Here is a 20511-nt window from a genome sequence, read left to right as displayed (position 1 = left end):
CTATTCACCCACCTCCATAAACACTACCTAGTTAGAGCCTGCTTGTGCTGGTCAAGAGGATACCAGGCAAATAAAACGAGGTTCTTCCATTCAAGGAGCTCATGGTCTGGTGCAGGAGACAGATGCACGAATAAATCACAGATGCTGTGCTACACGCCATGGCCCATGTCAGTGTGGGACCTGCAGAGACCTAGAGGGAGAGGCATCTAAATTAGCCTGGGGGGAGAGGGAAGCCTCCTCATGGGGTTGCTGAGCAAAATTGAGAGCAGCAGAAAGCAGTGAGCTAGATGAAACAAGGCGGTGGGGAGACGGTAGATCAGCCTGGAGGTTTTACACATGCTCCCATGCATGTTACATTTATACACAATATATACACACACATACACCATATATGGTGGACTCACTTCATATAAGAATTAACTTGGGAAATTTAAATCTGTGCTCTTGGGGAAAAATGGTCCATAAAGTACAGGCTGTTTCATTTGCCTTTCCACACAGTGGGCATATTCCCCTGAGGAGCATGAAATGGTAAGTTTGTATCTGTTGTGCAGGTATGATTCTTATGTTTAACATATTTTTTAAAAATATATTTCTTCTGGTATTCACACAAAGAAAAATAAATCTGGTGGAGAAACTAACTATATTAGTCTTAATGAAAGACACTGTGTTGGCCTTTGACATGGTACCTTTCTGAGGGATTTTCATGATTTATGTCTTATTTGCTGACTTGAGAACTACCTGCCTAAGATGTTGACACCACTATATATATATATATATATATATGAGTGTCCCCCCAAAATGTATATACATACTTTGAATAATTATAAAGGCCGTGTTTACTAAAAATACATTTAATTTTCAAAATTGAGCTTCCACTGTTAAAGTGTGTATAGATTTTGGGGGGATACCCTGTATTAATGAAAGCTTGGTCTCAGACCAGTCGTGGTCTGAGGGGCAAAATCCAGGAACCACTGCCCTCAGCCATTGGATATTAATTGGTTGAGAAGTCTAGGCCAGAGACAGAGATTTGGGAGTCGTCATGGTAGAAATGGCAATTAGGGGGATGGCCATCAGTATCTGGTCCCCAAGACTGCTGAGTTAGCAAGAGTCCTGAAAACAGAACCCTCAGAGACCCTGGCATTAGAAAGGCGAGTGGAAGAGGGGATCCTTCACAAGAACCTGAAAAGTAATTGCCACAGAGGCCCTTGAAAACTAGGAGGTGCGATGTCTTAGAGGCGAGGGGAGGTGGTGGCAGCATCGAGTGTTCAGTTGTGTCCGGTGCTGCAGAGCAGCCAGGCAAACTGAACATGAGATGTAGCCCGTGGGACATCTTTAGTCCTTGACTTGCACCTCAGGATTCTTAGCAGGAGTTGTTCATTAAACAAGAGAGAAAGGACTTCATTGGCTGAAAGGTCTAACGGTACCTAAAAAAAGAGGGAGGTGTCGTGGGTAAAAGGAGAGATTCAATGAGTACCTTGCCTTCTCTCCCTCCCAGGAGCCTGCTGGGGACCTGCCTTGGAGAGGGAGAGGATGCAGTTGGAGTCAAGTCTTAGATGGGGGAAGTGCCTCCCCAGTGAAGGGGAGGAGTAGAGAGTACTGTGGCTCAGGGTGTCCGGGGCGCAAATAAGCTGCGGTTTTGAAATTCTACAGTAGAGGAGGTGATTTGGAGGTTGGAACTGAGCTAGTGAGTAACTGCAGGGAAGCTGGGTCTTGGAAGTAGCTTCTGGCTGCAGATTGCCCTCCTACTTCCACCTCAGAAGTGGTGTGGTTGGTTTTGAGGGCTCAGCACTTCCTGTTTCAACAAACCACCTACCACCAACTATTTCCCCAACCCCCAAACAACCCTGGGACTCACCCGTCCAGTATTGAGCCCTTACAGGCCGCTCAGTGCAGGAGCACTCGCAAGGATGCTTACATGACGTGAGACCCTGAAGGCAGGTGCTTCTCAAGGAGGCTATTCTGAAGGCCTGGAGGCCCAAGTCAAAAGCTCAGAGCCTGGAGTCAGACATCCTGGGCGAGTCCTGCCTCTGCCACTTCATGTCTCTGAGCCTCCATCTCCTCATGGCACAAAACCTAGTAGCGCCACTGTGAGAGAGCTGAGGCAGCCTTTTCCCTGTGTTGTCATCATTGGTGTTATTTGCAGTCCCCCAGGCTGGGGCCTCTCAGACCATCTAGTTCTTCACTTGGGTGGAAAGTTTGGACCCATCTTGGTGCTTTGCTCAGTAGCTGGTCTTGGGAGGAGGACATCTGGTCTTTGCTGTTGCCCATGGCCGTTCCCCAACAAGGCAGTAGGCATCTAGCTCAGCTGGAATGACTCTTGTTCTTGTTATCCACAGAAAATCCTTTGAGTTTGAGGATGCATCCAGTCTCCAGTCCCTGTACCCCTCTTCTCCCACTGAGAATGGTACTGAGAGCCAACCCAAGTTTGGATCCAAAAGCACTTTAGAAGAGAATGCCTATGAAGACATTGTGGGTAAGCAGTGGCCCGGGTGGCAGGTGGGGTTACCTTTGGGGGCTGCAGCAGAACAGGAACAGGAGGGGGACACTCCAGGTTCTGCTTCGTCAGTCGTGGGCAGCCAGGGTCCAGCTTCTGGGACCTCTCAAGGAAATGGTCATCAGAGGAAGTAGTTTAGCAAGGACTGGCAACTGAGAGATGAAAACCTGAAATGAACGTGGAATGAACCGAAACCCAAGAGGTTTCTGGGACCATAAAAAGGGGAAAACCACATTATCCCTTTCTTTTATTTTTGCAAGGCCTGAGAGTCCAACAGGTGCCCTCCTTAGCTTTGTGTTCTTAGGCAAATCACTTAACTTTTCTGAGGCCTCTGTTTTCTCAAATGATGATGTTATGGCAACCACAAAAATAATAGTAATCATACTTCATAGGATTACTGTTGGGATTAAATGAGGTTAAATATGTACCAAAGCACCTCCCAAAGTGAAAACCCCTAAGATTTTCCTCTGCTTACGGGCTAACTAGTTCAGCCGGCCCCAGTTTCACAGATGCTGGCAGACTCCCGGATCACAGGCAAAGGACTTGATTACTCAGAGCACAGCAGCAGCAGGAGCTGTATGTTCGCATGGTTGCCCTGCTCCCACGTCCCACGGGGCAGTGGAGAGGAGGTCCAGGTAGAGGCGGCACCCCAGGATTAGGAAACCCCAATCTTTTCAAGGGGCTGCTTGCAAACCTGCCCATCAGGAGACATTATCCTTATTGCTCTGGTCAGGAATCCATTCTGCCTCTGCCCTGGAGGGAGACTGTTCCTGTCTTCCAAGGCTGTTTGCTGTACAAACATCTTTGAGAAGATAGTCTGGAACCATTCATTCCTCTTCCTCAGAGGTCAGGAATGTAAGACAACTCGGCGCATTGTCCGCCGACAGCTGGGAGGACTTGGTGTTGGCGAACTTGTGTTTGAGGGTCAATAAAAACCCAATAATCTAGGCTGGGCTGGGTTTATTTTGGGCGTTCACTTTAATTCTGGCCTCCTTCTCTTCGGGGGAGGCGGGCTTTAATTCAGCTCAAGTAAAGTGTGTGTCCCAGGGAAGTGGCCTACTCTCTCCTCTCTCTCCTCTCTCTGTCTCTGTCGCTCATCCCTCTCTCCTCTCCCTGTCTCTGATCTCTCTCATCCTCTCTCCTCTTTCTGTCTCTGTCTATTATTTCTCTCCTCTTTCTCATCCTCTCTCCTATCCCTGTCTCTGTGCCTTTCGTAGGCCTTGAGGCTGGAGGGGGACATAGTCTTAGTTAACACATTAGAGAGAAGTGGCCCCAGTGGAGAACCCTGTAGACTTTCATAAGACTGTGGGATCTTAGGAAAAGAGAACCACCCATTCCCTCTTTGATCTGAGCTGTCAGGCTCATCCTTTCCTCCTTAGAACTTGCTGGGCCAGCATTTCTGGGGCGATAGCTACAATGATCCGATCCACATAGGCACTGCTTTTCCAGGAACGGAAGTGATTAGTATGTAGCCATCTAAAATTAGGTCATAACTGGAAGGCTGTGGGAGTGAAATCCCTCCAACAGCAAAAGGGCTTGAGGAGGGAGGCCTCGTCCCTCACAACTGGGAAAAAGCTCTGTATGCACGGGTCACCCAGCCTTGGGGTCAAGAGCTGTGGGGATCAGAGGCACAACCCCACCTCCCTCCCCACCTCAGCTGCAGGATGATTCCTATTTCCTCTTGTTTGGAGTAAATTGTAATGTCATTGCTGCCCACGGCCCTTGTGGCTGCTGCCCTGGGCAGAGGAGGCACTACCCACACTGGTCCTCACTGTTCTCTCTTTGAGAAGCTTCACAGCCCTTCTGCGCCACCCAGGGATTTCAGGTCGGGGGATGTTCAGTAGAACAGAACTGAAGTGAGAGAAAGGGACGCTTTAACCATTTGAACTGTCCGGAGATCCATGATTCTAGGACTCTGGTTGGGGTTGTTTGGGAGCGGTGTCTGGTGGTGTGTGTGTGTGTGTGTGTGTGTGTGTGTGTGTGTGTGAGAGAGAGAGAGAGAGAGAGAGAGAGAGAGAGAGAGAGAGAGAGAGAGAGAATTTTTCAGCCACTTTCCTGAGCAGCAGAACTGTTCTCGGGCCTTCTTAGGTCAGGTTAGAGAGAAGAGGAAGAAGGAGGCAAGTGTGTCTGGGATTGGGCCTCCTCACTCAGTAAAGGGGACTTTTTGCCGCTTTGAGAGGTGGCATGAGGAAGCAAGACAACATAGGAGCAGCCTGGATACTCCTTGGACGGATGATTTAGAACCAGGGTAAGGCATTGGAGCTGGGGCATGCTCCTTAGCTGCTCACCAGCTTCTGGATCTTCGGCGCAGAGAGTTGGGGGAGGTAGCGTGGGAGGGAGGGCAGGGAATGGCCCAGGCACCTGGGTTTTGCTTCTGCCTTGTGGGTCTGTAGTTACTTCAGTGCCCATTTTCCTTCTTTGTAGCTCTCACGGCAGCCTGGTCTGAATTTGTGGACCTGACCAGGGAAGCTAGAGGGAGCTTTCTCTCTCTTAGACTCTGGTTGGTTTATCCCTTTCTCCATCCCTGGAGACAGGATCAGAGATTTGGAGCCTCCTCCAGAGGTTCTAGGGGGCCCTTGTTTCTGAACTCTGAATGTCAGTTTCACTTTTTGCCTCAGATTGACCAATGCCTCTGATTTCCCAGAAAGCCTCTCTCTTCTGGGCCCAGCCTGTGCTATGTGAGGGTCCGGTTCTGATTCTGTTTGGATCACCCATTTCTCGTGCTGCTCCCTGACCTGCAGACGGACAGACGGAGCTCTGGGAGGGGGGTATGGCATGGGGCTGTGAGGGAAGAGCACCCAGGCTAAACCTCCACCATGGGGAGCAGCCCATTGGACTGGGTTCCTGGTCTGGGAGAGACTAAGGGCCATTTGGCCCAGAGACTGGCCTGTCTTCTCTGTGAGCAGTGGGCTTGAACCAGGGCCTTGGGAGTTTGCCAGCCTCCCTCCCACACTAGACAGGACGCCTGGGGAACTGGAGTGGGGTTCCCCAAAGCAAGCTGAGGTTCATCCTGCTGACTTTCAATAGAGGAGTTCAAAAGCAGAGTGACTGCCTCCCTGCTTCCTGGGGCTGTTAATTCTCACCTGTCCAACTTGACCTCTGCCCCGGAAGATGCTGCTTTTCTCCAAAGCCTTATCATCATTTGCATTCTGAGCCTGACACTTAAAAATGCACCCAAGGAAGCAGCTTGTTAGGGAGTTATGTGGAGTGGCCTGGGCGCCTGACCAGGGAGCCCGGGCTGCATTCCTGCAGAGATTCCCACTCCTGTCAGCTCGCTGGGGCTGAGGGAGCGTTTCCAGGAACTTGAGTGGGTGGGAGCTGGGGACAGGCTGGCCAGCCTGCCTGCAAAGCCCTCTAAGCCTCTGCTCTCCCTCTGCCCTCTTCTCTCCTTTGTCCCCAGACTGGGAAGCAGTTAGGATTAGAGGGCCCCTGACAGTATAGAGGCTGCAGCCCAGGGAACAGTATGCCAGGCAGGTGGGAAATGGTGCCCAGGCTTGGTGGGTGGGTAACGCTGGCCCCTTAGAGCTCCCATCCGATGTGCTGTGAATTGTGGAGGGAGTTGGGCCCTAATCCTGGCCCTCTCTTCACCGTGTGTGTGCAAGAGGGGGAGGGGACGGAGAAACGGAAAACCGGAAGAAACAGCTGGTTGGAACCCAGAGAGTAGATGCTGAGGGAAGCAGCAGACCCAGGGTGTGGTCCAGGAAGCTTAGGATTCTCTTTGGAGAAATTCTCAGTGCCTGTCCATATACTACACACACACACACACACACACACACACACACACACACACACACACACTCCTTCCCTAACTGGTTCTTCCAGTTGGGTGTGTGTAGGGAGGTGGGTGCTGGCACATTCGGTTAATAACAAGAGAAGCTATGGGGAGGAGTGGGAGCCAGGCCGGGTGGGGCTGGGTTCTTCCTTCCAGAGGATCTCTGTGATACGTTTGGGCTCTGACAGTCCCTTTAAAAGAGTTCGAAGCAGAAATTCTTGGCCATGCCCTTGTCCCTTATCTCATCAGCAAAGCTGGGAAGGGTTGAGACCTCTGGCTTCCCCAGCTGGGCTTGATGAGATGAGATGGGGTTGCTCAGGGCCAGGCCTCCAGGGCAGAAGGCCACCTCTTCTACCTCCCCCAGGGCAGTGTAGGGCCGCCTCAGGGAAGTCAGGGCAGGAATGCAGGTGAAAGCCTTGCAGTCTGCCCCGCTGTCTGTCTCCTAAATCTTCACCATGTTTCTCCACTCGGGCCTAGCTTCCCCGGCCTTGCTGTGGCTCTGCTCCCCGGAGGAAGTTCTGAGCCTTATCCTCCAACCTCCTCCTCCCCCAGCCTCGGAGCTATTGCTTTGACGTTAACTTGCTCTCAGCAGGTTCACGTTAGTGGCTCTGGGACTCAGGGCCTGCTTGGTCTCTGCACACCCCCACCCCTGGCACCCTTACTACTGAAGAGATGACTGGGAGTATTTCTGTGAGACAGCTCCAGAGGGCAACTAGGGACAGTCTAGGCAGCCGAGAGGAGCAGGTGAACTAGGGCTGTGAAGGGCCCATGCCAAGGCAGGGGCGGGGGCGGGGGCGGGGCCTGGGCTAGGGCCAGCGGTCGTTTCCTGGAGAAATGATTATCGGCCTGGTGATATCAGACAGGAAGTTAAGCATTGCTGGAGACGAAAGTGGCTGATATGAGGACTAGGCAGGTAGGAGGAGCAGGCATGTGAGGCTTTCCTGAAATTTTGTTTCCAGAGGCAAGACTTGTGTTAAGAACCTGGCGTTCCCACCTGTTTCCTCCCAGGTTGTCACTAATGTGCATCAATGTCATACATCTATTCCTTCCTTGGGCCTCAGTCTCCTACATCTGTGTGTGTGTGTTTGTTTGTTTGTTTGTTTTTCAGGCTTAGATTTTGTATCAATGTTCAAAGCTCTGATTCCGGGGAAAGAAAGAAGGGAGATGAGGAGGGAGGGAGGGAGGGAGGAGAAGGGAAGGATGGAGGAAAAGAGGGATACATGTCATGGCACTCAGAAACTATTAGGAAATCCAGAAACATCTATAGAAAGCAGTGGGTTTTTAAAAAAATTATTCTTAATTACAGTTGACATAGAATATTATATTAGTCTCAGATGTACAATATAGTGATTAGACATTTATATACCTTATGAAGTGATCACCCCGATAAGTCTGGTGCTCATCTGACACTGCATAGTTATTACAATATTATTGATTATATTTCCTATGAAAGCAGTGGTCCTTAATTGTGGGGGGGGAGGGGGACAATTTCCCCTCCCTCCGTCCCTTCCTCCCTCCCTCCCTTCCTGTCTTCTCTTCCATTATCCATTCACCCACCCACCCATCCATTTGCTCAGGAGACATTTTTGTTTATTACAACTGAGGGGATGCTGCTGTCCTCTAGTGGACTGAGGTCAGGGATGCTGCTAAACATCCTGCAGACGTGCACGTCCAGGACAGTCCACCACGACCAGGATTATCCAGCCCAATGTCAGTAGTTTGGGGAAGCTCTGATCTAAAGGAGTTAGATTGGGGGTGGGGATGACGATAGGGCTCTGGCTGCCCCTCTGGCCCAGGGCAGCGTGGATCTGATGAGCTTGGAGGAAGTGCTCTTCCTGTCCCCCTCTCAACAGTGGTGCTCTGGTCTCATTTCACCAGATCAGACGGCTGCCCTGGCATTTGCTGACCCTTGATCCCCACACCTCACTGCTCCAGGAAGTGTGCTGGAGAGGGGCCAAGAAGTAGAGTGTCTACCCTGACTCCTCCTGAGTGCCCACAGTGGGGTGGCAGGAGCCAGCTTGCAGGGGGTGCCAGGTTTAATACTTGGCTCCCTGAGGCAGGGTTGCTGGGCCAGCTCTGCTTAGTCAGGGCTCTGGAATGGAGACAAGACATTTTCATACCATGACTGTGTTACAGGAAAACGGCTGCTCAATTGCTGGGACGCTGCTGGGTGTTGGGAATCACTTAATCTGGTCCCCAGCCCTTTCTTGACCCATCTTAGACTCGCACTACAGAGACTTGTGCTGCTCCCAGGGCAGTCTTATTAACTCTGACTGAAGTCTTCCATTCACTCGTCCCCTCCTCCCTATCCTCTCGCATCTCTCTAAAGGCATTTCCTAAATTCATTGTGGTTTTTCTTGCTAGTAGGAAGTAGCTACCACAATAGGGGGGATCTTGGCTTTGGAAACTAAGAAATTGGTAAGCATATGGGGATTGTTTTTTTCTCCTGCATCCTAGCCTCAGAAAGCTGGTGTTCCAGGGGCCCTTATTTCTAACCCTTCTGCTCCCCCAGAAGGGGTCCTGAACTCGGTTGGGGCATGAGGTGAGCCCAGCCATCCCTGGGGCTGGTTGGTCGCCCAGGCTCAGTCTTGCTGCTGAATAGAGGAGCTGGAGGGAGCCCCACTCTCACCACGTGTGCTGCCTCCAATGCCTCATTCCGGCCACTTGGTGCCTAGGACCCTGATCCCACATGTTGGTGTTGATATGGAGGGGAGCAGAGGGCTGTGGTCACTCACAGTCCCCATGGACCGTGATTCCGGCAGGACTGGCCTGGGTTATAGTATTGCATTTTAGAAAAACCCAGGCATGTGTCGGAGGAAAAGGGGCAGGAAGGGTATTGCTTCTGGGAGGGGGTTGCTCTTCAAGGCAGAGGCTGTGCTTTGGACTCTGAGATTCCCTGGTCCTGCCCCTACAGTGCCTGCTGCCAGCTATTGGAGAACCCCCAACCCCACCCCTTCGGCCCAGGCTCCTTTCAAGCCTTTCCCGCCTCTCCTGTGTCCTGCAGGAGACTTTATTCCCATAGGGGAGCGAGGGCCTTCTCTTTTCTGCCGAGCTCAGCAGTACAGGAAACGGAGTGGCACAGTGCAAGAACAGTTCATTGAATAAATAATCACTGCACGTCACTGCTTGCTAATCTCTGTGTGGTGCTAGGGTTCCCTCAGTGGACCAGACAGAAGAACAGCCCTAAAGGAGTTGCTGAGCAGTGTAGTGGGTGAGAGCAAGGCCTGGGAAAGCCCTGCGCCCTAGAGTTCTCCAGAGTTCCTCGAAGCCCATCCCCCCTAAAGTGAGTCCTCGGGGAGCAGTCAGTAAAGGGACAGCCTCGTGACCTCTCTAAGCCTCTCCTGCCTTGAATTGTGCATCTGTGGGGCTTGCACAGCAGAGGGACAGGAGCCAAGGAGAGACGCCTGGTGTTGGCGCTGTCGGCTGGCTGGGCACAGGCAGGGGTGGCTGAGCCAGTCTTGTGCAATCCCTGAATTTATAAAACAGAGGCCAGACAAGGCTGAGCTGAACTGGGGGTGGGGGGTTCAGCTTCTGGACTGGGAGCCAGGATCTGTTTGTAGCCTCCCACTGCAGACGGGGTGCTGCGTGACTCATGAGCCGAAGGGCCAGGCAGAAGCCATTCTCTTTGGTTCACAGGAATTCTGCTTGTTTATTTGTGTGAGAGAGAGCGTGCGTGCTTCCTTCTTCCCTTCTCCCCCTCTCTAACCTTTCCTCCTCTGCAGGAGATCTGCCCAAGGAGAACCCATATGAGGATGTGGACTTAAAGAGCCGCAGAGCGGGACGAAAATCCCAGCAACTGTCAGAGAATTCCTTGGACTCTCTGCACAGGATGTGGAGTCCTCAGGACAGGAAGTACAGCAACCCGCCCACTCAGGTAACGGCAGCTGGACTTGCGCCTGCGGGTCAGCACGCGGGCCACTGTGGGGGCCTGTCCTACCCAGGCTGGGCCTGTTTCCATTCGGCTTTTCCCCTCCCCAGTGCTTGGCAAAGGATGTGACCTCAGTCAGGAGAGAGCTCTGCACTCAGGGACTGTGGCCTGTTGAAGCCTTTGGGGACAATCGAGACATGCTCTTCAGAGCATCCTGTCCGACTGCCTTCCTTTCCCCAGTAGAGCTCTGAGCTGCCCAACTAAGGCAGGAGTCCCTGTGGGCTGCTGTCTTATCATTTTCCTGCTGCCTTCTGTGGGAAGCAGGAAAGCAGGGCCCTGGTTGGAGCCTTGGCATGCTGCAGCGCTGGCAGAAATGACCTCATACTGGCACTTGGGGGGCCAGGCACAGGTCCAAGAACCAGTTTTGAGAGCTAGCCAGGTGTCCACGAGACCTGGAGCCACTCCTGTTGGAGGGAAGAAGAATGACTCTCCCAGGAATGGACTGAAAGAAGGCAGAATGAGAAGGGTGAAGGGTCAAAGGAGGCCCTCAGACTTCAGCTCCTTCTGGCCTTGTCCAGGGTGGTGGACAGGAGGCAGGAGAATTAAGGTGCTTTGGACCTACCCTGGCATCTGTAATTCTCCATGCAAATGGGGGGACCTGTGTATGTGTGTGTGTATATATATATGTTGTTAATCCTTACCTGAGGATATTTTTTCCATTGATTTTTTTTTTTTAGAGAGAAAGTAGAAGGGAGGGAAGGAGGGGGGGGAGAGAGAGAGGGGGGGGGAAAGAAAGAGAAAGAAAGGAAGGAAGAAAGAAAGAAAGAAAGAAAGAAAGAAAGAAAGAAAGAAAGAAAGAAAGAAAGAAACATTGATATGAGAGAGACACACCCATTGGTTGACTCCTGCATGTGCTCTGACCAGGGCTGGGTATGGAACCTACAATGCAGGTGCATGCCCTTGACCAAGACTCGAACCCATGACCCTTAAGTGCTTTGGCTGACTCTCTTACCACTGAGAAACACTGGCCAGGGCCGGAGGGACCTGAATATTTTTAACATTGGCTAGAGAATATAAAAATGATTTCTTCTGACTGGAATATTGTGACTATTTTTATAAAAGATTTACCTTCCTAATGTGCTTCTATTGAATGTGTATTGCCTGACTGATTAGGTGGGAAGGAAAGAGGCATTGAGGGGCAGGGAGGAAGGAGGACATGGTGAAGAGTGATGAGCGGCAGTGCCAGACCCACACAGCAGGTGGGAGGCATGCCGAGTTTGCAGGGGGTGCTGCTGGCAGTGAGCAGGATCGCTGAGAGGAAGGCGGCCTGGACTGTAGAGTGGCAGTCTGGATGGAGGGAGGCAGCAAGTAGATCAGGGCTGTGAGGGAACCACCTGGCTATGAGGCCGGCCTTGCTGGGCTTTGGTGGTCAGAGCGCTGTGCTGCCCCTAGAATACGTGAGCAGGGCCAGGCTGGCATGTAGATTGTGGCTTCTACTGGGGAAGCCTTTTAGGACTGGATCAGGCTGCGGGGAAAGATTGGCTGCAGCAGCCTGGCTCGGGAGAGAGCAAGGTCTACGTCTAAGCCTTGTCCCAGAGCTCAGGGGAGCCCCCAGAGTTCCCGGTTGGCCTTTTTCCACCCAGATGACAGCCCCGTTTTCTTAGCCTCTGCTTTCTTTATTCTGGCAGAAGTCCTTAAGCTTCCTTTGTGGAAGCAAGTATCTAATCTAGCCCTGATTAGCAGCTAAGGTCTTGAAAGAGGAAACCCCAGAGGGTGAAAATTTCAGGGTGGGATTCTGGGAGCCAGTGATGCCATCCTGTGGCTGCTAAGTCCAGGCCCCAGCAGGTTGGTGCTGGCCAAGGCTTCTGTGGTGAGCCCCTCCCCCACCATGTCTCCCCTTTGCCAGCTCTCCCTGAAACCCGGCAGCCAGACCTTGCGCAGTGGAAACTGGTCAGAAAGGAAGAGCCACCGGCTGCCACGATTACCCAAGAGACACAGCCACGATGACATGCTGCTGCTGGCTCAGCTGAGCCTGCCATCCTCACCCTCCAGCCTCAATGAGGACAGCCTCAGCACCACGAGTGAGCTGCTGTCCAGCCGCCGGGCCCGCCGCATTCCCAAGGTAGCCTCCCCAGTGGGGCTGGGCAGGCAGGCGGGCAGGCAGGTGGCCCTTTCCTTCCTTCCTTCCTTCCTTCCTTCCTTCCTTCCTTCCCTTCCTTCCTTCCTTTTTCCTTCCTTCCCCTAATCTGGGATTGCTCCCTCAGTTCTCCTTGAGTATATTCTGGGTCCATGCACTGGCCTTTCTTTTTCATCTGGTTAATTCCCCTTTCTTATCAATAAAGATGCAGTAAGTGATTAATGGTAGGCAGATGTTACGGGAAGGACAGGCCGACCTCTGCCCCTAAGAAGTACTCCATGGCTCTGGATGGATGGAAACCAGTCCTTAGGAGATTCCCCATTACTGCAATTTGGGGTGTGCATTTTGAGGTGTCTCTGCACAAATATTTTCAGGCTTTGAAGGACTTCAGGCTCAAACATTGACTCCCTTTCTATAACTCTCAGAACTAAGAGTTTACAGTAGTAAAGGCAGCCAGGCCCAAACCCTCAGCCCAAAGCAGCAGGATTTAGCTAACTGGTATTTTTAGCCTGCAAACAATGCTTGGGTATATTGGGAATTTAGCTCCTTCCTGTCAGGCTCCAGGTTCTGGCCCAGAGGGGAAAGGCTGGAATCCCTGTTCCTGTTATTGCATCTGAGGAGCTCTTTGTCTCCGTTGGTTCAGGGACTCTTGGGACCCAGGAGTTCCCATCCTGTCCAGTTTGATCCCAGTTCCTTCCTCTGGGGAGCTAAGTTTAATGTCCTTGTCTTGGGACAGGAGTCCACTTCGGGGGCGTGTAGATGGAGAGCTACCTGACAGTCTGCACTTGGTGTCAAGGTAGCAGGGAGACCAGCATTGGGCCTGGGGCAGGGAGGGCAGCAAGCTTGCACCAATAAGGCGACGGGTGGCCTACTAAGCAGCCTTCTTGGCGGTAGGGGCAGCTGGTGTTAGGTTACCTCACCCTCCCTGCTTTTCTCACCTAGCTTGTCCAAAGAATTAACTCCATCTACAATGCCAAGAGAGGAAAGAAGAGGTTAAAAAAGCTGTCTATGTCCAGCATTGAGACAGCATCACTGAGAGGTAGGCCTTGATACTCGAACTGGTTCAGGTGTCTGGGGCCCTTGGGCATTAGAAACAGGGAGATGCGTGGACTAGCCTCAGCTTACCCTTCTGTGGGCCCATCTGGGGATCCTGCTGCCTTCTAGGAGGGTAGAGGCCGGCCAAGAAGTAGTCACATGAGCGGGGAGGGCCAAAGAGGGAAGAAAGCTGTGAACGGGATGGTTCAGGCTTTGGGCTGTGAGGCCCTGAGTAGGGAGGTGGCTGGGGGATCTACTTCAGGCAGAAGGAAAATCCAGACTGACTTGGGTCCTCAGCTTCTCCAGATCAGGACTGGACGGTAAGGGTTTGTATATAGATAAGCACCTACAGTTTGAGCTCTGAAGGACCCTGGTCTCAGGCCACTCAGTGCCTGGCCATGGGCCCCCGGACCTGGGACAAGGTACAGATTCATCCCTCGTGAGAAGAGTTGGGGGCGTGGGGTGCACCGGAAACACTTGCTGCGGGGCAGGGGCTCAGCAAGCATGCACTCCTGCTGTTTCTTTCCAGATGAGAACAGTGAGAGCGAGAGCGACTCTGACGACAGGTTCAAAGGTGAGGTGTGGCTCCCCACGAGCATGGCAGCCATTCCCAGCCCTGGCTCTGGCGAATAAGCCTTCCCTCCCTCCTCGTGTTTCGTGCCCATGTCCCAATTGGCCTGGTTTGGAGAGATAGCAGGCAGGCAGGATACCGGGCCAGCAGAGCCAGGAGCTATGGGAGTGTCCGTTTCTACAGTCAGGTGAGCTCAGTCCTGCAAGGTTAACTTTAGACGTCTCCTTTGCCAAATTTCAGGCTGGTGTCCTGGCCCACACTTTCCCAAGCAGCTGTCTGTAGGGATTGGGTACTGGGTTTGCCTGGTCAGTGTGAATCCGGGCGGACATAGATGGGTTCAGAAGATTGCAAGCGCCTCTTCTGGTTCTAAGGAATGTGCCTCGGTCTGAGGAAGCCGGTCCTCCGGAGGCCCGAGGCCGCTCATCTCCCTTCCCCTGGAGGGGAGGACTGCCGCCTCCGGGAAAGGCTCTGGGACCTTCACATTCCCGGGGCCTTGGACAAATCCCTGTCCTTTCTCTCCTGGGAAACCCGGCCTAGAGGATGGAAGTAGGAGGGAGCTAGTCCCCTCCTTCCCACCTCCACTGGCCCAGGCAAGTGGGCAAGTGGACTTTGGGCCTGAGGACGGGGACCAAGGGTTCAAGTTCAAGGACTGATTGAGGTCTTAGGATGAAGCCTTTGCGGATGTTCATATCTCCTAGTCCTGTTGGCACAGGGGTGGGTGGGCGCCAGTGACACATGCCTGGGTTTGCCTGGCTTGGGCAGTCCTATTGGCCCAGCACAGCCTCCAGAGGCTCCAGGAGGCCCAGACCAGTAGCTCCCTGTGTCAGGGCAACACCTTGCTCCTCCCCCTTCTCCCCCAGACCTAGCTGGGCGAGGTTGTCAGACTAGGCTCATGTGCTTAGAGGTGACCCATAGAGACTGAGCCCCGGGTCTGGTATGGAAGGGGGCTAACGTGGGGTCTGCTTCCTGACCTGTGACCTGCCCCCAGCCCACACACAGCGCCTGGTCCACATCCAGTCGATGCTGAAGCGTGCGCCCAGCTACCGGACGCTGGAGCTGGAGCTGCTCGAGTGGCAGGAGCGGGAGCTCTTTGAGTACTTTGTGGTGGTCTCACTCAAGAAGAAGCCATCCCGCAACACCTACCTCCCTGAAGTCTCCTACCAGTTTCCCAAGGTGAGGCTGTCCCCACCCCTGTACCCCTCCTCTGCCGCCTTCTGGCTGCCTGGCCCATCTGGGGAAGAAGAGAGGCCCCATCCCGCCATTTCGACTCACCTGGCTGCCCTGCGCGCAGCTGCTGATCGCCAGGAGGGAAGACAGGGTTCCAAGGGCTGTGGGCGTTTATGCAGAAGGCGAGGGTGGGGAGAGCAGGGTGCTTAGACTAAGGTCACATTGCTCACAAGGACTAACCAAGCGTCCTGACAAAGGGCCCCTGGCTTCTTCACCCCCCCCCCCCCCGCCCACTTTATTGAGATATAATTCACATACTGTATAATTCACCTACTTTACAGTGTACAATTAAATGACTTTTAGTATATTCACAGAGATGTACAATTCGTTTTAGAACATTTTCATCACCCCAAAAGGAAACTCTATACCCATTCCCCCATCTACCTTATCTCTTTCTACTCCTTCCCTCCTCGGCACCACATGCTGGCCTCCATTCCCTTCCTTTGACACTCAAGCCTTTCTCTCTGCCGGAGCATCTGTCTGGAATGTCTTTTCCCAGCTCTTCCCATGGCTGCTAGCTCTTTCTCATTCTTCATTCGCTGTTCAGATAGTACTTCCTCCAGGATTTCTTTCCAGATACCCTCAGGAAGCCCCGTTCTCTCTGTCCTATCACCCTGTTTATTTCCTTGGGGCCCGCGCTGAAATTTTGTTGTTGATGATCTCACTCTCCTGACCAGTGTGCAGGGACAGGGACCTTGTCCACTTGGTTTCCATTGGTAGCCCCAGCGCTTGGCACAGTGCCAGGTGCCACATGCAAAGTGCCCATTTGATGTCCATGGAATGAATAAGCGATGGCTCATCCCACACCCAGACCCCTCTGTGAGAATTGGGAGTGGGGACAGGGTTTGCTGAGAAGCATGCCAGTTGATAGGATGCCATCTCGGGCTCTCAGGGGAGGAGATGCTTCTTAGCCACCCCTACCCCCCACCCCCAGGCTCCATGCCTTCCCTTGTCCATCTCTCCCCATATTCCTCTTGCCTGCAGCTGGACCGACCCACCAAGCAGATGCGCGAGGCAGAGGAGAGGCTCAAGGCCATTCCCCAGTTTTGCTTCCCTGATGCCAAGGACTGGATGCCTGTGTCCGAGTATACCAGGTGAGGCCTGCCCGACCTGGCTGGCGGGAGGATGAGGGCAGAGCCTCTTTACCCCCATGACAGTGGGCAATTGAATGGGGCCCACCCTAGTCCCAACCTCCTCTCCACAGCAACCCGGCCCTTCACCCCCTCCCTGGGATGGCAGTCCCCTTCTTGGGGGCTGTCCCCGGGTCCTCTGATGCTTCCCTGATGCCAGACCTCTCCCTGTTCCAGTGAGACTTTTTCTTTCATGCTGACCGGGGAGGATGGCAGCAGACGCTTTGGCTACTGCAGGCGTTTACTGGTGAGTAGGGCTGTTCAGTCCTCAGGGGCTGGGCCACAGCGTTTGTATGTTTGTGTGCCCTTCTGCGACTTTAGCTTGTATGATATGCTATGTTCTGCTCTCTTGTGTGCTCTCTGAGGCCACCCCAACATACACACACTCACATACACACATTTACACACACACACTTACATTCACACACGCACTCATACATACACACATACACACACGCTCACCTACACACACACACACACACACACATACACACACTCACACATTCTTATAGATGAGGCACTCCTGGGTTGGCAGGACTCAAAGGGGCCGCTCTGACTGGGCCCTAAGAGTATGTGTAATATGGGGGAGAGAATGGAGCTCCTTCTTCTGGGCTGTCATATGTTTTTAGCTTGCCTATACTTTGTCTTTTCATTCATTTGTCTCTGGCTTCTGAGCTCTGATTGCTAGTTCCAGATTGCAGGACTATGTCACCCCAGCAGTATGTGTGTGCGCAACAGATTGGGGTGGAGGAAAATCTTCCTCACCCCCATTTCTAGCCAGCCTGATGTGGGAGGCATCCTGTCCATGGTTCGTAGAGCTGGAGGCTGAGCAGGAACAGAGCAGTGCCTTCTCTGGGTTTGTGGGAGAGATGCCTTTCCTATGGGATTCTGGGAGAGTTAACCTTTCCGATGGGATTCTGGGAGAGATGCCTTGAACTCAGAGGGGAGAGTTTTGAAAATATAAGCCATGTTGTGGAGAGAGAAGCCCTTCCCTAACTCCTTTCCCATTAGTCCTGGGAAATAGATAGAGATAACGGTAAGAGTCCTGTTTGCACTGTCCCCTGGAACTCATCAGGAGTGTTGTTGGCTAGGGTTGTGAACTATGTTTCAGGGTTCCCAGGTTTTAGTGGGAGAAGGCCTTACTAGATGCCAGTCTGGGGAAGATGAGGGCGATCCTCGGCAAGGGTAATATACAGCAGGGACCCCAAATGAAGGATTTGGGGCCACTCATTCATTCACTCACTCATTCATTCATTCATTCATTTATAAACACGTATCATACACCTGTTGAGGGTCAGCAAACATTCTAAAGGCCCATAAAGGTGAGTTAGACATGGATCCTGCCGTCAAGGAACTTTTGATAGTGGAGCGGAGGGGGTAGGACTTTCAATGTAGAAGGTAAGGCAAAGGGAATAAACTATTATTTAGAACCTATTATGTTCCAGGCTAGATGCTTTAAGTATGTCATTTTCCTTAATTCTCATAATAACTCATAAGGTACTGTTAGGTCCATTCTATAGATTAAGAAACTGAGACTCAGAGTGTAATGATATTCCAGGGTCACACAGCCAGTGAGGGACAGAGCCAGGTTTATTCTCAAATCCTTTAACACCAAGTCTGGTGCTCTTGGATCACCCCAAAGGGTAGTCTGGGGAGAAGTGTTATATGGATGTCCAGCGTGTGGGACTAAGGGAGTGTGGAGCAGTACAGATGCAGGTGGGGAGCCAGGCAGTGGACAGCACGTCCCCGGTTCCCCGGGCCTGGAGGAGAGCATTCTGAGGGCTCCGTTTGCAGGAGCAGAGCCGGGTCGGAGCTGCGCCTTTGCAGTGGGCCTGCTGCCCCCAGGGAAGAGCATGTTTGTCCTGGCCTGCTCAGAGAGGGCCTGGGCTGGGTCCCTGCCAAGGGGGCTGGCACTAGCTCGGCATTCCTGCAGATTGGACACAATGATTCTAACCCAAATCCCACATACTTGATTTAATCACTTGGGGCTTTAGGGGAGGCGGGGGAGAGGGAAAGATTGAGGAGTGAGTTTCAGGCCTAATATGGACAAAAACAGATTCTGCCTTCTCTTTAGATCTGTGACGTGTGGCCAGCAGGTTTGGAGACTGAAATAGCCCCATCTGCATTTGCTTAGCAGCCTGCATGAGGGGCCAGCACCTGCTGCTCTCCTCCCTCCCTCCCAGGCCTTGCCAGGCACTCCCGGCCTCTGAGCCAGAGGCGCCACAGAGCCCTAACAGCCCGTGGCTGGAGCAATAGACTCCTGTGGGCTCACCTCAGCCTGCATTTGGGGGCTCCTGGCATGGGGAGCTCTCAGTGCATAACTCCTCCACTGCCCACCTTTTAAATCACTTTTTTCTTTGTTCTCCTCTACTCTGTAGCATACCTCTGTCCCATGCCTTTGTATCCCTTTCTCTTCCTTCCTGTAAGAAAGCAGCATGCTTTAGAGGCAAAACAGCAAATCAGGGTCAAAACAGACTCCTGGTTCCATGACTTGTTGATACATGATCTTGAGCAATGGCTTAATATTTTTAACTCAGTTTACTCATCTATAAAATGGGGATAATAGTGCTTATCTCACGAGTTTACTTCAGTAACGTACCCAGCCCAGGACATTTAGTAAATAGTAGCTTGCTTTCCATATCTATTTTTAATTAGTCTTCCTAGAACGGGATGGGCCAAGCAAGGGAGAAAAGAGCATCCGAGAAAAGGAATGTTTTGCAGAATGCCCCCTGTTGGGGGAGCAGAAGACTACATGGCTTGCCACTAAGAATATATACAAGTTCCTCTCATTACCATTGCATTCGTGGGGGTCCCAGCCTTAGAGATGTAAATCTACACATCATACTACAGCCTCTGCCAAACTGCTTTGTCCTTTGCCAGCCCCGTCAGTGTCTTTCTTGGGGGCAGGGCAGAGCCCATGTAGAGTTTTGCAGGAGGCTGGCACCTTGGGCTGGCAGGCCCACCAGAGGCTGAAGGCTCCCCACGAGAGCCTGGCTGAGTAGAGGTTAAGAAGAGGTTTGGAGTCTTTCTTCTTCCACTAGAAGAGTAGTCCTCAGCCCTCGGTTCCCAAGGAAAAGGAGCCAGATGTAGTAATCATGCATTCTCTGTGTCTGTGTCTCTCTCCTCCTGTCCCGGCCCAGCCAAGCGGGAAAGGGCCTCGGTTGCCAGAGGTATACTGTGTCATCAGCCGTCTTGGCTGCTTCGGCTTGTTTTCCAAGGTAAGAGGGCTCTGGCTTCCTTCCTCCTTCCTCCCCCCAGCTGACAGCTCCCAGAGGAGTATCTGCAGCCAGCTTAGATGAGAAAACCACCTGTGTATGCGCGGGAGAGGGCGAGAGAAAGAGAGAATGCAACCGAGAAAAGAGCAAGTGCAAGCGAGCTCTCTGACTTCCTCCTGATTCCCGAGCCTGGCTCCTCATCTGGCCAGCTGGCATCTCCCAGCTCCTGCACCAGCAGTGTCTGTCTGCTCATGTCACAGCCCACCCTGGGCTATGGGCAGAGACAGATTTCTTGGGGACAGAGACCACCTTGGGGAAGCCAAGTGCCCAGGGACCTGACTCTCAAGTGGTATTTCCTTTTCCCAGCTACTCAGTCAGCTCTTGGCGTCTGCGGCCAGGACTGGTTAGGGGGCAGAGCAGTCATGGGGTGCCAAGAGAAATGAGAAGGGTCGGGTGTGAAGCTTCTGGAAAGACAGTTCTCCTGTCTCCCAGCATTTGGCCTAGGCTGGTCAGATGCCAGGCTGCCCTCTTCTCTGCCCAGGAGGTCGGGAAGGGCAGCGCCCTGACACCCTTCCTCTTTGGGCTGCTGGTGGCGGGCACAGGTCCTAGATGAGGTGGAACGGCGGCGTGGGATCTCCGCTGCGCTGGTCTACCCCTTCATGAGAAGTCTCATGGAGTCGCCCTTCCCTGCTCCAGGGAAGACCATCAAAGTGAAGACATTCCTTCCAGGTGCTGGCAACGAGGTAGGGATTTGCTGCTGTCTCTTCTCTCAGACGAGGGACTGGGGCTGGAGTGAGGCCTGCCTACCTAAGAGTGCGGTCCCTGGGAGGCCCAGAGCATGGCCCGTTCTTGCTCACCATGTTCGTACACCTGCTCAGTAGGAACTGACAGAGGGAATGACAGGACCGCCATTCTCTCTGCCCAACTCTGCGACTCCTAGGGGCCTTCTGACCTGTTTGGACTAAACTGAACACTGCCTGTCCTCCTTTTTCATTCACCCAATAGTTACTATGTGTTCTCTCACATTCAGGGTCATGCCCGACGATACAATTAAAGAGAGCA

The 20511-nt window shown here is 52.7% G+C and overlaps 1 protein-coding gene across 4 annotated transcripts in view; it reads left to right on the top strand.

The window, feature by feature from the left end:
- DENND2B (DENN domain containing 2B) overlaps positions 1–20511 on the top strand; it is a 173296-nt gene that overhangs the window by 140152 nt on the left and 12633 nt on the right. For all 4 annotated transcript variants that reach the window (XM_054724618.1, XM_008151058.3, XM_054724619.1 and 1 more), the window contains 10 exons: positions 2337–2473; positions 9989–10140; positions 12041–12256; positions 13214–13310; positions 13836–13880; positions 14866–15050; positions 16089–16198; positions 16412–16481; positions 19375–19452; positions 20052–20192. In XM_054724618.1, the coding sequence (XP_054580593.1) occupies positions 2337–2473; positions 9989–10140; positions 12041–12256; positions 13214–13310; positions 13836–13880; positions 14866–15050; positions 16089–16198; positions 16412–16481; positions 19375–19452; positions 20052–20192 (1231 nt within the window). The remainder of the gene's footprint in view (positions 1–2336; positions 2474–9988; positions 10141–12040; positions 12257–13213; positions 13311–13835; positions 13881–14865; positions 15051–16088; positions 16199–16411; positions 16482–19374; positions 19453–20051; positions 20193–20511) is intronic.

The sequence above is a fragment of the Eptesicus fuscus genome, chromosome 13, assembly GCF_027574615.1.
Source record: "Eptesicus fuscus isolate TK198812 chromosome 13, DD_ASM_mEF_20220401, whole genome shotgun sequence".
NCBI classification, from domain to species: domain Eukaryota; kingdom Metazoa; phylum Chordata; class Mammalia; order Chiroptera; family Vespertilionidae; genus Eptesicus; species Eptesicus fuscus.
Note: the sequence above shows the minus strand (reverse complement) of the source record. Positions and strands in the feature narration are given on the sequence as shown.